At 35.7% G+C, this 13,892-nt stretch overlaps 2 protein-coding genes across 4 annotated transcripts; one reads left to right on the top strand and one right to left on the bottom strand.

The window, feature by feature from the left end:
- Window positions 1–797: 797 nt before the first annotated feature.
- On the top strand, window positions 798–1,405 carry LOC114740621 (uncharacterized). Its single transcript, XM_028928803.1, has one exon. It carries the CDS (start codon window positions 856–858, stop codon window positions 1,204–1,206), a length of 351 nt encoding a protein of 116 aa, XP_028784636.1. The 5' UTR covers window positions 798–855; the 3' UTR covers window positions 1,207–1,405.
- Window positions 1,406–4,298: 2,893 nt separating this feature from the next.
- On the bottom strand, window positions 4,299–11,410 carry LOC114740634 (uncharacterized). 3 transcript variants are annotated; one of them, XM_028928821.1, is made up of 2 exons: window positions 11,188–11,393; window positions 4,299–7,932 (listed from the first exon to the last, which is right to left on the bottom strand). In XM_028928821.1, the coding sequence occupies exon 2, from the start codon at window positions 7,819–7,821 to the stop codon at window positions 4,792–4,794; it is 3,030 nt and encodes a 1,009-aa protein (XP_028784654.1). In that variant the 5' UTR covers window positions 7,822–7,932; window positions 11,188–11,393; the 3' UTR covers window positions 4,299–4,791. The 3 variants fall into 3 exon arrangements, 2 of the variants coding, with proteins under 2 accessions (XP_028784654.1, XP_028784655.1); XM_028928822.1 differs by lacking the exon at window positions 11,188–11,393 and adding an exon at window positions 8,464–8,712; XR_003739701.1 differs by lacking the exon at window positions 4,299–7,932 and adding an exon at window positions 9,623–9,775 and having other exon boundaries at window positions 11,188–11,410.
- Window positions 11,411–13,892: the final 2,482 nt, after the last annotated feature.

Here is a 13,892-nt window from a genome sequence, read left to right as displayed (position 1 = left end):
GACAACGACGCTGAGAGATTTTTCTCTTCTTTTTTTTTTTTGTCAATTTTTGGGCAGATTTAATTATTAAATTCAGATAAAATGTAATTCTTTATTTTATATAATTAAACATATAGCACATAAACATGCTTAGGTCAAGCTCGAGTTTGGACGAATAATGATTAGCGTTGTCACTTAAGCAACGTGTCATTGATACGAGACAAAATATAATCAGTAAAAAAAGAATATATATATATTTATATAAAAATATTTTTTAAAAAAATATAATTGAATAGATAAAGGATAAGAAAGTATGCACCAACTTCCCACAGTCGGTGGTGCTCAGTTTTTGCCTTGTTGGACATAAAAACGAAATACAAGTGTGTGTTTTTCTTTTTCAACTTTTTTTATCAATGGAATTAAAAAAAAAAAAAGCCAAACACTAGTGATGAACCACGTATGAGAACTGAAGGACAGGTGGAGTTACGTGGTTGGACCAGGACAGATTGGCGGGTGAAGGGTAACACAGTTTACCCCTACTACCAGCCTTTCCAATTCTAGAGGGAGTGAAGATAAGCTCTGCTCTAGCCAAGCCGAAAGAGCTTTGAGAAGGAAAAAAAAAAAAAAGAGAGGCAAAGATAAGCCCTAGTTGATGATAATGATGTGATTCACTTCACCCAACGATAAGGGCCGTTTTTATAAATTCAGGAATTGGGACCCCGTCCTAGGTAATAATAAAAACTTCAACATTCCCGAAACGATTCGTTATATATAAGATTTGCGTTGCTCGCGGGGCCTCTATTGCTTTACCCCACACACACACACACACTCTTTATCTCTTGGTCTTCATCATCATCATCTTCTTCTGCTTGGTCGATGGCGGTGTCCGATACGGTGGCGGGAAATTTGATGACGATCTACGTGGCGGTGATCGCCGGAATCAAAGTCTACGGGCTAGTATGTGGGCGAAGCTTGAGCACTTGGTTTGTTATGATGGTGTCGACCACCGTGGTGGCCCTCATCCTGGTGGCCACGCTGACGTGGGACGTGTCACGTAAGGCCACGTATGCATTCCCGCGGGATCAAACCCCTCGTCACCGTCAACCTCACAACATCCCTCACCATGATCAGACGTGCAAGGGCGGTATCTGCTGGCATGGAGTGGCGGTCCGGTCGCCGGCGTCTCAGATCCGGTTCAGGCTTCCCCACCACCACATTCCTTCGTGAAGACGAACGGTAAAAACAAAAACAAAAACAAAAAGCAAAATAAAAAGAGGAAGAAAGATTATCTTCTTATTCCCTCCCTGTAAGTATGTCAAATTATATGATATTTTGGATTGTCGGTGTATTTTTTGTTAATTATAAATAGGATGAGATTAAGGTGCTTTAAGCATTCCCCACTTATGATATACTACCTCCATTTCTTAATATCTTTATATTTTTAATTTAGTCCTAAATATAAGATCCCAATTTATTTTGTAGTAGTCCTCTTAGTAATTGTATATATTAAATATTCCATCAAATAATAGTTCTAACTAATATACATGATTAACAATGATATTTTAAGAAAAATAATACCTATTTATTATAAATAATTAACTTAACAAATTTTCTTAATTTATTCAAATTAATCAATTAGTTTTTATATTAGTATGATATTTTAAGAAAAATAATACCTATTTATTATAAATAATTAACTTAACAAATTTTCTTAATTTATTCAAATTAATCAATTAGTTTTTATATTAAGGACTAATATTCAGAGGGGCCAAGGTTTGTGTACATATATATATATATATTGAAATTAGTTCAGAGGCTTTAATTTGTTTGCGTCAAGCATATCCATATGGAAGCTCGATTAAAAAAATAGGGTTGGCGAAGGGGGTGAAGTCGTGTGATTCTAAACTGCTAATTGCTGGTGGCTAATGATGCTTGACTCATCAGCTAACACAAGGCAAAAACAGGTCTATGGGTATGATTTTATTCTCTCTCTCTCTCTCTCTCTCTCTCTATATATATATATATATATATATATTACACGTAATCTCTCATTTGTAAAGCGACTTATATCAAATGTTCCAACTTAAACCTTTTGCTTTATCCTAGAGAAAAGAATAAAATAGAATGATCTGTTAGGGGTGGTCCAGAGATAAAGGAAAAGCTCAAAAGAGTAAGTAGTAATGAAACAGAAATGTGATAAAGTAACAGCCTGGTAATAAGAGGATGTGTGAATATGGATTGAAGAGATGCATAATGGCGTGCTTTCTTTTTGTTTTGTTGTTTTTGACTTCTTAAACTCTGAGCCAATTAGTTCTTAAATCATTACACGGTGATCGCTGAATTATAGATATTTATATGTGAAATTATTTTTTAAGTAACATCTGTTATGGTATGCATATTTAGGTTTTTCAACTGAATTAAATATAGGATTTGAATAAAATTTGAGCGACTTAAGTTTTAGATGAATAAAAGTTTATAAATTATTGAAACAATAGATATATATATGTGCAACTTTAATATATTTATTTCTAATTCTTTTAAGTAAGCAAAACAAATATATTTTTTTACTAATTAATGGTATGCTTAGTTTGATTATATTGCGCTAATGATCATACTGGTGTACCGTTCAGAATGCTCATAAATTTTGTGATTGCTCTCATGGGGCAACAGTACTTTCGTGATGTGTTTTAAATTTTGTAGATTTGAATCACTTATTTATTGTTATTATTATTTGCGGATTCCTTACGTATTCCTTAGATTCACGAGACTTTTTTGTTTTGGATTATTATTATTGTTGTTGTGAGACTTTTGTTGCCCTTTAGCAAGGCATTTGGTAGGAAGGGGAAGAAGGCGAAGGGAAGGAAAATTTTTTTTTTAATAATTAAGTTCAACTTAAAGACTTGAATAAGTAGGGTTTAAAGTTTTTAATTAATCTTTCTTATTATTTTAACTTACATCTTTTTTTTTAATTAAAATTGTTTCTCTAATTTTTTGAACCGAGTTTATTAATTTTTTTTTTTCATTTCCCAATTACCTTGTACCCAACATGCCGAACGTAAGGGATGGAATAATATGCACAGTTCAAGCACATGATGTGTGAGAAAGTGATAACTTGGACGTATTAATAACCGGAGTTAGTACTTGAGTTTATGTTTATTTAGAAGAACGTTCTTGCTTTAATTTGTTCAACACTGCATAGTTCTACTCACGTGCTTCCTGAGTTCGAAACTGATGACGTTTTAGTTTTAGCTGTATTCTTTTAATCTTATTTACAAATCATTTCTAATATATATTATATATATAAAAAAAATTCTTAAACTTTATTAACTCTCATTTAAAAATTTAATAATTGTTTTAACTTTATTTCTATTTAATATATATCATGTAAACAAAGTTAATACAATAATAAATGAAAGGTAAAATTATATATTTATATAAAATTTTTTTCCTAATACCCTATAAATAAAATTGATAAATGTTTTCTCTCTTTGTCCTGTGAATGAGATCATACTGAGCATTGAGTGGCCGCTTCAGTTCTAATTAAGTTTATCTACCAATAACATGTTCTTTATTATTTTCACCGCGTGTCCCTTCTAAAACTCGTCTTTCCTTTCCGTTGACATATTTAATAGTTAATACTACCTCCTAACTAATTTAAGTAGATTACAAAAATTAATGAAATTAGTTATTCATAATAAATAACTAGTCTTTTCTAAAATATCTTTGTTAATTATATGTATTAATTATAATTATTATTTGATGAAACCTTTAACACGTGCAGCTACTATAAACATTATTTAAAAAAATGAATAAATATGAAAGACAAAATAAATAAAGATCTTATATTTAAAAGCAAATTGAATATCAAGAAGAATATTTAATATTTTCCGACTTCAGATTTATCAGCCATGGAGATTTCTTTGCACTGTCTCCACCATCGAAATACTCGCCCGTCGCCCTTGGGATCTCATCCTCTCTCCAGAATCCAGATTAACCAATTAGACAGCGGATTATAAATCGTTAAGCAACAATCACTACAGGCCCTATTCATCAATCATGCGATGCTGTTACACTCTTTTACAATCAATTTTCCAATATACATAAAATATCCATCACAAATTAATTTATTGCAAAATCATCAGTAGTCCACTGGCATGTAGAAAGGGATACATTGGAAAAAAAACAAAAAAAAAGAAAGAAGGAAGAGCTTTTTAAGATTGAGAGCTTCCATTGGCAAAGAGAATATCATATCCGCAAGACTTTCTATAAAAGAGGCTAGTAGCCAAACAATTAAAGGAAGCTGAGTTAGGATGGGCAAATTAAGCAATCAGAAAAATTTGAAACGGGAAAGTCTGCCAGGAGGGGGGCCTTGTTCCGTTCTCTCTCTTTACAGGTTATTACTTTGAATAACGACAACCCTCACTAATAATTAATCACCTACGGCTGTGGTTATGCACTGAAGCTCCACTTGACAACAAGAAAAGGGAATACTTTACCTATATATTCCTTTGACATATGAAGGAGAAATTACAACTACATGTACCAAGCCTACTGTTCTTGCACCGACCCTTCTATGATGAAACTGCAGGAAAGATAAAACAATGGGGGGCGAAAAAAAGAAAAAAAAAATCCTAAATTTCCCTTTGACAATCGATCTCACGAGTCATATTACATCCACCTTCCTCCATCTATTATTGAGTTCTGGTTCCTCTCCTGGTGAAGGATGCCAAGAGACAACCCTACTCGAGGTTTTAAGTTATATAAGCATCAATTGATAGGGCGTGCTTATAAACATATCAGATAAATTAGGATCTACTTCCATGGAGGTTGCGGGTGTTTGTAGCTGAACGGGTAGGTTTCCCAACCACTGTCTGGTTCCTTTCTTTTCCCACCAACCCCAGAACTTGAGGGCTGGTGAATGTTCCTCACTTGCTCTTCTATAGCCCTGTTCTGACCAGGAAAGAAAAATTGTCTCGCAGTCAATGCCTCTCTATTTCCTCCCTCATTCGTGAAGCCAGAGTTCAGGTCAAAGTTAGGACGTGAAGGCCCAACCCCATTCAAACCAAGTTGCACACCGGTCACGTTCATCATGAATGGAGGCTGGGAGTAAGACGACAGGAGAGTCGGGGAAGATCCCACCACCTGAGGTACAACTGGGGCTCCCCTTGAGTCCACCATGTATGGAACTGTGCCACCTGAACCATACATTGCAGATGAAAAAGACAAAGGAGAAACTGTTGTTAACCCATTATATCCGAATGCAGGTGAATGGCTGTAAGATACTGTGGAACCCATCCCTAACACACCATCTCTTGACATTGTTAGATCAATTGCTGACTCCGTAGCTTTGCCATTTGGAGAAGGCCTAGTTTCCCTCCTACCAACTTCTACTTTGGTACCCAAGAGAGAGATCACAGGCGCATCTGGTTTAGTAACCCCACATGCATTTATAATATGAGGAGACTTACTGGGCCCTTGGTCCACCAAATCAGTCTGAAGGTATGGCCTGTCATTCAAATCAATGTTTCTGACAGAAGGCTGCATTGACGATGTGGATGATGCAGGTGACGGGCTCCAACGGCCAATTCTGCTACATAAGAGCTGTCCCTCCGTCCTCTGATCTGAAGGTTGAGCATCAGCATCATCACCAACACTGTTCAAATCCAATTCAAGCCTCCTTGATCTCATAGGACTAAGTTCCGCTGAAGATTGACCAGACGGAAGCCCAGACGACTCAGCAACTTGTTTTCCCAATCCATCTTCACTCTCAGCAACATTCAGATCAATATCAAGGCAATCCTGCCTTTGTTTGGAAATATCAGAGTTCCCACTGATGGAAATATTCTTCTCACTGTCAGAGTTTTTACGAGGTGATGCAGGACGAAAGGCACTGGTTGCAGCAGATCCTTTCCATCCAAGAGTCCCCTCAAACTGCAAAGGGGCCACAGGCAACCCAGGAGTTGCTTGAGGCTTTGAAGCAGATACAATGGGTATCGGTGTAGACATTACATTTGCAGAATTATCCATATCATCAGAACCAAATTCTTCATTGAGATCAAAAGCACAGAGATTTTTCTCTGAATTACCTCCAGGATCTAAAGCTGATTCAGTCACATGCGAGGACTCCACATCAGGAACGCATCCTATCTCAGCCTCAACATCATCTGAAATATTAGCATGCCTCTCCTCCTTAGAACCTACCTCAGCAGAGTAACTTTGTCTGGATGGGACCTCCCTAGGCTCAACACAAGTGGAGGCATCATCTTTTCCAACAGAATCGGGACTGTGTGGTTGCCCAGTTCCTCCTCCTGAGATTTTCTCAGAAGAGCTGCAGACCTCCCGTTCAACTTCTTGAGCAACTTGTCGTGCAACTTCTAAAGCATCAACAATACCATAATCAAGTTCAATATCAGAAGTTTTCCTGTCAATCATATTAGGGCTTCTACGATGTTTTCGTGGTTTAATAGGATCAGAAACATTTGAAGTTTCCTTGCCTTCATTACTAATATGCCCTGAATCTTCCTTTATAGCACTAGTATATTCTGTTCTGGAGAAAGACATATCAAATACCTCAGGCTTTCCCAAGTTACCGCCACTTACAGATGGTTCCTGCAATGCATTGGTACAACAGCCATCATCATTTTCTGCAGCCTTGGGAAGTTTTGGACTACTAGACTTGAGAGCTCTAGTATCGTCAACCCCACTCTTCCTATCTGATGCATGTGTCTTCATGCTACTGGCAGCAGTGGCATTATGACAGACTATATCCTCATTGTTTTCAACATTATGATGTAAAACAGGTTCATCCACAAATTCTGGTGCTTTTGCTTCACTAGCATCCATATGAATAGGTCCAGGCCCTGGTTTTGTTAACCCCGACGAAATCTCTGCAACTCCTAGTTTTTCTAGAGGACCATTGGAATTTAGTTCCTGCTTCTCCAATTTGGATGAATCATTTGAAGTCTTCACATCTGATTTTCCTTCAAAATTACCTTGCTTTGGATGAGGAAAGCTATGGGACCCAGCTGAAGGGGTCTCACTCACAGTGCATGAAGGCGATTCTTCCTTTGTAGGACCAGCTTCTTCCTTTGTTGAAGTTGAAACGTTAGCAAGATGGTCTGGTGATCTCTCTTTGATGTTTTCACCATCCAAACTTCCAGAGGAATGGAGCTGACTACTACTAGAACTCTGTATTTGTACACTAGCATTCCGTTCTGGTTGTAGACTGCCTGTGCTTCTCAATGGAGATTTCTCATCAGCAACGAGTCCTGATGTACGATCATTTTCATTATTGGCTTCATTCAGAGCAGATGGTTGACCTTCCTCCCCAACAATCTTGTCACTCTCATTATCAACTCTAACAAGGTCCATATCATGAGAATCAGCTTCTCCATTTCCACCCACCTTCCAGCTGTCAAATAATACTTTTGCTCCATCCTGAACCCTAGAGCTATGATGGCCAAGAAGATTTTTCACAGTAACCCAAATCCCTGATGACATTGACTTCTCACAGTCTAGATGCAACTTTTGAACTGCTCGTAACAGTGCAGTAATAGACTCTTCAATGAAACTTTCATTTGTGTCACCAACACTTTGAGCATCCTGTAACCACCTGTTAATGAACCAAAGCCCCTCTGATTGAATAAAAAGATCAAGACAGTCTTTATTATCTGTCGCAGCAATAGTGCTTGCAACAGCAGCCCACTGCCTCATTGCATCGCCAACATTCTTATCACCACAATCTTTCTCCTTCTGCATCACAGAGACCAACTCCTGCACTCGAGTAGGGGCTGTGAGGCCATCTTTCATCTCAGTCAAGGTAAAGAAATCTTCGAGTGTCATTCTGCTTCACATGACCCTTCTCAGAGCATCAGTGACATCAGTTTGAAATGACAAGACCGTTTCTTCCATTAATAACCATCAAGGGATTTTGGGAACAAACGTTCCAAAGCACTGCAAAGATTGATAACAAAGTAGATAAGCATTTTGGTGAATCATGTTCTGCAGAGTTTACATATGTAGACACACTCATTTGGGGAAGGGGAATTTCATCCAGAATCCGAGCAAGAAATCAGAACACACAACAAATCAAGTACCCAAGTGACAATAACAATAAAAATAAACCAACAGCAAATAAGAAATACATACTGTTCAGTCCTCAAATCTAGAGATGCAAGCTGACCAACTATGGTAGCATATCTAACAGTTTCATTCAGCCAGAAAGCTTCGCAAAACTCAGGGCAAATAGCAAGTGATCAGATGCAAATAAGATAACATGACATCAAGAAACTAACATTCAAGTCACCCCACTCATCCTTTAAGGTTTAATCTCAATCGAATCTGAAAGAAATACAGTGGACAAGACACAACAAACAGTTTTTCACGACATATAGATCGAAAGCAAGAACATGAATAAACAATGACTTATTCACAAGGGTCAATATTCAAAGACATGAAATGAGATAGGAAAAAACGGTTCAAAACCTGATTTAAGCTAATGATTCCTTCCATAGCATTTATAAGATACCATATCAAGCCCTGCCCTTGATACTGAAACATATGGCCATATTCTTTGTTTCCAATTAATTCACTTTGGGATACTCAGAAACTAGCTAAGGTAAAATCATTGACTTGTATCAACTATCCACAGCTCTGACCCCCATAATATCTACCCCTAGGTCTCAGACGAGAGTTCTCCACCAGGCCCAAGTTACCACCAATTTGATTGCCACCGACTGTAAAGTAACTACATGATGCGTCATTGAGTTCTCTTGAGATATAAGTCATTTATATGATGAATATGAAATTATGGCTAACCTATTGACTAAGATAACTTGCATAGCTAAAGCATTCAATGGAAGCTTTACACATTAGCATGTTTGACAGCTTCCACAGCATATTGAGAAATGGGGGGAAAAGTTTGTGTTTTTTATGTTTCTTTCCCAAACATAACCCCCAAAGTATGCATACAAACTCAAGGCAAAATATATCAAACGCACAAAATCAAGCACAAAAGCCCTCAAGTTACATTTACGTATTCAACTATATAACAGGAAAACAAAAAGTTCTCAAAGTTGGGCATTTGTAGCGACTGAAGAGGACTCATTTCCATATATATATATATATATATATATATATTCACAAAACCAAAATCTGAGATGGCCAAACAGCATAATCTTAGTTATAATATCATTTCCAATTCATTAAGAGATGCTAGGTTAGTTGATATAACATCAGCATCACGATTGTAATTACTTATTCTTTGCTGGTAGTGGCTACACTTAAAGTGAACTTAGACAGTGAGAAACTCATACATGCCTAATGTATACTTCAAAAGCTAATTGTGGAAAAAGCTAAAAATAATACAAGGGCAACGATACCCCCATTCCTATTGATATCGATCAACAGATGACATCAAGTTTGAGACTTCTTATCTTGCTCAATTAACATAAAAGGGCGATTTTAATAATCAAGCTAGTGCATAAGCCACCCTGCTACAGCATTTCATTGATAGAGAAATTTTTAGCCAGTTTAAATGATAAACAGACTAGTCCATGACTAAATTGATGCTCAAACAATATTCATGAACATCAAGTTTGATTCATATTTATAAATTATGTCAACAGATTATCAACAGCTTAAGACTAACTTACTCTGAATGATCATTAGTGTAACATAATGCTCATACTTTCCGTTCTTTTCCAGCTACTACCACTATCATTCAGTTTTAACTCTCTTCAATCATTCACAAGCTTCCAGAGCTTAAGTCAGCTAACTTTTGGCTATTTCTCCAGCCCTACTCAACATAATTCCAATAGAAAACTCACTTAAGTAACGATAATATATGCACAATTGAACAAGTAAGAAAGTTGCAAATGAAAGACAAAGCACAACAATATATAATAAGCCAGCTCAACACTAAAATATTAATAAACCACAGACAGATGAAATTTATTGTGACAGTCCACCTTTCTTTCATGTGTCTATTGAGCTATTATGATGACAATACAGAATTACAGATCGATTATCATATAGAAATTTCATTGATTGATTTGGTGATTCTGATCAACAGAATGAAAGAAGGTTGATGATCAATGTATTCAGTTTCACTGAAATGTGTGTGTATGCATCGGCGAGTTGAAACTAATCTGAATACAAGTCTGAAGGTAATCTACATGCATTTGGAAGGCATTCAATTGAGTCAAAGGGGCAAAGTGCATCACAATCCATTTCATACTATACAAATGCCTCGAATTCTTATAACAAACAATAACAACAAAGTTTGAACAAAAGGAAAGAAAATCCCAATGCCTCATTAAGTCATAGTCGATGAATAAAAATAACTAAAATAAATCATCAGTAGCCTAATTCACATATCACCACAGATATTTCATCAAAATCCATCAAAAACCGTGGCAGGAGAAAAATGTTGCCAATTACATACAAGAAATACAGCCTAGTATACAGATGAAATTTGAAATTTTCCAATTCTAATTCTGTTGTGGGAGAAGAATGGATTCTGAGATGTTTTAAACAGGCCAAGCCAACCTATCTGCTATCACCAACAAATTACAAGCAAATGACACCCTTCCAGAGGGGAGACAAGAGAAAACAAGGACTAAAGCAGAAGTTAAAAATCAAAAGCAAATTTTATTTTTCTAATGGCCAATATCAATACTAAGATTAACAGCCACTTGAAGGACTGGTACAATATTTCAATTAAATTAAAAATGCAACTTTTCAATCACAATCGCTGAATAAATAGTACTTCACTGAGAACACCAGTTCAGAGCTAAAATTATAACCCCGCACAAATAATACCATTATTAAATAAAAAAAGGGAAATTTATGAAAATAAATAAATAAATCTTGTCATATAACACAATATTGTCACCTAATTTTAAACAAGAATAGCAAGTGAATTCAAAAATGGTAGAAGCTATTGTCGTACACAAATAGAGCGAAACCCTAGAATTGTACGTTCTATTAAAGATGTGGAAACCCCTTAAAAATCAAAACTTCGTCTGCTCGACAGGGGTGTGTCAGATTGTAAAATGAAACAGACTTAATGCGTAATTTGATGTAATTAAAATGCTGAGATAAGTAATGAATAAAGCAGAATCTAGAAACCAAATCAAATCGATAGCAAAAGAAGTAAGGAGGAAATCAGCGAGAAACGAAAGCAGAGAATTGTAACACCGGGTTCACCTTTGTCGATCAAATCGAAACCCTAGCTCTGACTCTCAGCTAACAAGGAGAAGCTGCAGCCATTCTTTGTCGCCTGAATTCTAGAATATTCTTTCTTCAGAGTCAAATTGGGGCTTTCCCTGTCTCCAGCTCGGCACTCTCCTCCCTATTCCTGAGTTTTTTTCACGACCTCGTCTTGTCCTCCGTGAAAGCTTTTTATTTTTAGGTTTTTTTTTTTTTTAAATCAAAGCAAAGAAGACGAGCATTTTTTTCTTCTTCGAAATATATTAAAAAGAAAAATTGTTTTGAAAACTTCCCTGAATTTCCTAGCCCAATTGGCTCCTAGGTTAGGCATCATCACGTGCGAAGCCAGGCGCTGTCACTGACTTTTTTTTTTTTTTTAATGAAGGGGTTCTGACCAGACGGTCACGACAAATGTGGACAATCGGATCAGCCAGTAATCGGGCTTGTTCCGTCAACCGATCAGAAACCCGACTCGGATTGGAACTCCTTTGCCACTTACCCGGCGTGGTGTTGGATTTTAGGATCAATTTTTTTGGGTGGGGGGGGGGGGGGGAGCGTGGTGTTAGATTTGCTGAAAAAACAAAAAATGCCAATAATAACCATCCTTCAAAAGGGAACCTTTCAATAAAGTTGTCAAAAAATGCATTATGGAATCTGAATTTGAAGGACTGAATCTTTTGTTGACTATTCGTACATTTTGATTTTACAATTTATTGATGATTATTTAATTTAATAAATAGTGAATATAATTAATTTTGAATAAGAGGTGTAACACATTCATTGTTTTTTAAATTATACATTTGTAAAGTGAAATTATTCATAAATAAATTATTAATAGGCATGCTTTTTCAAACTATTTTGAAGAGCACAGAATCCACTTTAAACTGAGACAAAGTTCTTCCGAGATATCATCATGTCATGAAATGATACAGAATAAAATCCCACTGTCTTCTTTCTTTCTTTCTTTCGTAGCTGTGCATCTGGGGAGCTAAAAGCTGTTGCCTAGAGTTATGGAGTGGCTTTAGACTTCAAAATTTCCAGTCTTTAACAATGGCCCCCATTCTCTCCTCGGCCTGCCTTTACCTTTTTTCCCCTCTCCTCTTCCCCAGCTCCACATCACAAGACACAAGCATTTCTGAAAATTTAAAAATTTTTAATGGTAAAATTTTTAAAAATCAGAATGAGAAATAGTTGAAAAGAAGGCCACGTTTTTTTAATTCATCCATACCTAATGTAGGAGCTAATTAAGTTTATTTTGATCTTAATATATAAGATTTCAATATTCTTTGTCCTTTATATTTAGTTTTTTTTCAAACTTCTATTAATGTGTGTACAATCAATTGGGCAGATTTCAACATAATAATGATTAAATTGAGGGATATTTTGGACAAAAAATAATTTTCTATGATAAAATTTAGGTTAAATTGCCCATATTCATTAGGTCAAATTCATAGGTGAATTTACAAGTATAGATACGCATTCTAAAACTAACAATAGCAAAATAATAAATATAATTTGAAAATTTAACCTAATAAATATAAGTAATTTGACCTAAGATTTATTTGTTTTAATAAATTATACATCTAGCCTAATTTTGACAATATGTGTGAATTAGTTACATAGCCTCTATATTTAAAATTGGAGAGAGTATCAGTTCTTCAAAGTACAATAAAAAATTACTTTTTTTTTATCTTAATATCAGAGTTAGATATATAAGTAATTTGCTGAGATTCAAAAAATTAACTAAGTTATTTATTTATAAAAAATATTTATTGGCTTCCTTAAAATACTCATTTTAGTCATTTGTATTAAGAATCTGATAAAAGCTCTTTGGGAGTGAGAGTGTTATTTCACACGGTTACTTGTGAGTCTCTGAGTCTAGGGTGTACCATATGAGGAGCAGCCTTCCTTTTATAAAAGAACAAGCACTAAACAGCGCAGGTGTTTCTGACTCACCTACTTATTCTTTCTATTCAACTTTGCCAATGAAGAATGGAGTGAAGGAAAATTCTTTTGTTTTAATATAGAACTTGTACTCACCCTTTTGAGGTGGGTCTGTACTATTCCTATTCACCCTCACAAGTAATTCAATAATTAAGAGCCTTAGAGGTTTGGTGGGTCTTAGTAGATTGGTGAACCAAGGAAATGAAAGACGTGTTCAATGATGAAAATTTCTAACTATGGTGTGAGCATACCTTTACACATCTATTTCCCTTCCTGCCTCAAAGGAGTCTCCCTTTATCATTTTCTGTATACCCTTTTATGTTTGGGTAAACCCATCAAGTTTTGGTAGCCATGTTAAATTTTAACCAAATCTTGCTGAACCATGCTGGACAATATGGGCTTCATGACCCTCTTTTAATGACAAATTTTTCCCTATTCACAAGGGTTATAAGCTTGAAATCTATGGAGGAGGGAACAAGTGTTGAAGAATCTAAATTAATTCTCATTGATTTGCCATCTCTAGAAGCTAAGTCTATACCAACTATGAGTAGTTGAGAAGCCATCCACACATCTTTTTTTCATTAAATATTTAATTTATATCAATTTTGCTAGAGTGTTCGACTAGTTAAAAACATTTATTTCTTCGGCTATCTTAGTCTAGCATCTTGTAATGTATATACTTTTTAAGGACGTGTAGTACCTTGATATTTTAAAGAAAGAAATTGAACCACAAAATATTTTAGGATCTAGACACACAT

The sequence above is a fragment of the Neltuma alba genome, unplaced genomic scaffold, assembly GCF_004799145.2.
Source record: "Neltuma alba isolate B1F8T4 unplaced genomic scaffold, ASM479914v2 tig00003186_pilon, whole genome shotgun sequence".
Classification (NCBI taxonomy): Eukaryota; Viridiplantae; Streptophyta; class Magnoliopsida; order Fabales; family Fabaceae; genus Neltuma; species Neltuma alba.
The sequence above is the reverse complement of the archived record's forward strand: the minus strand, read 5'-3'. Positions and strand labels throughout refer to the sequence as shown.

Bases quoted from the DNA above. Each gene is read 5' to 3' on its own strand.
- LOC114740621 (XM_028928803.1), top strand. From the start codon at position 856: ATGGCGGTGTCCGATACGGTGGCGGGAAATTTGATGACGATCTACGTG.
- LOC114740634 (XM_028928821.1), bottom strand. From the start codon at position 7,821: ATGACACTCGAAGATTTCTTTACCTTGACTGAGATGAAAGATGGCCTC.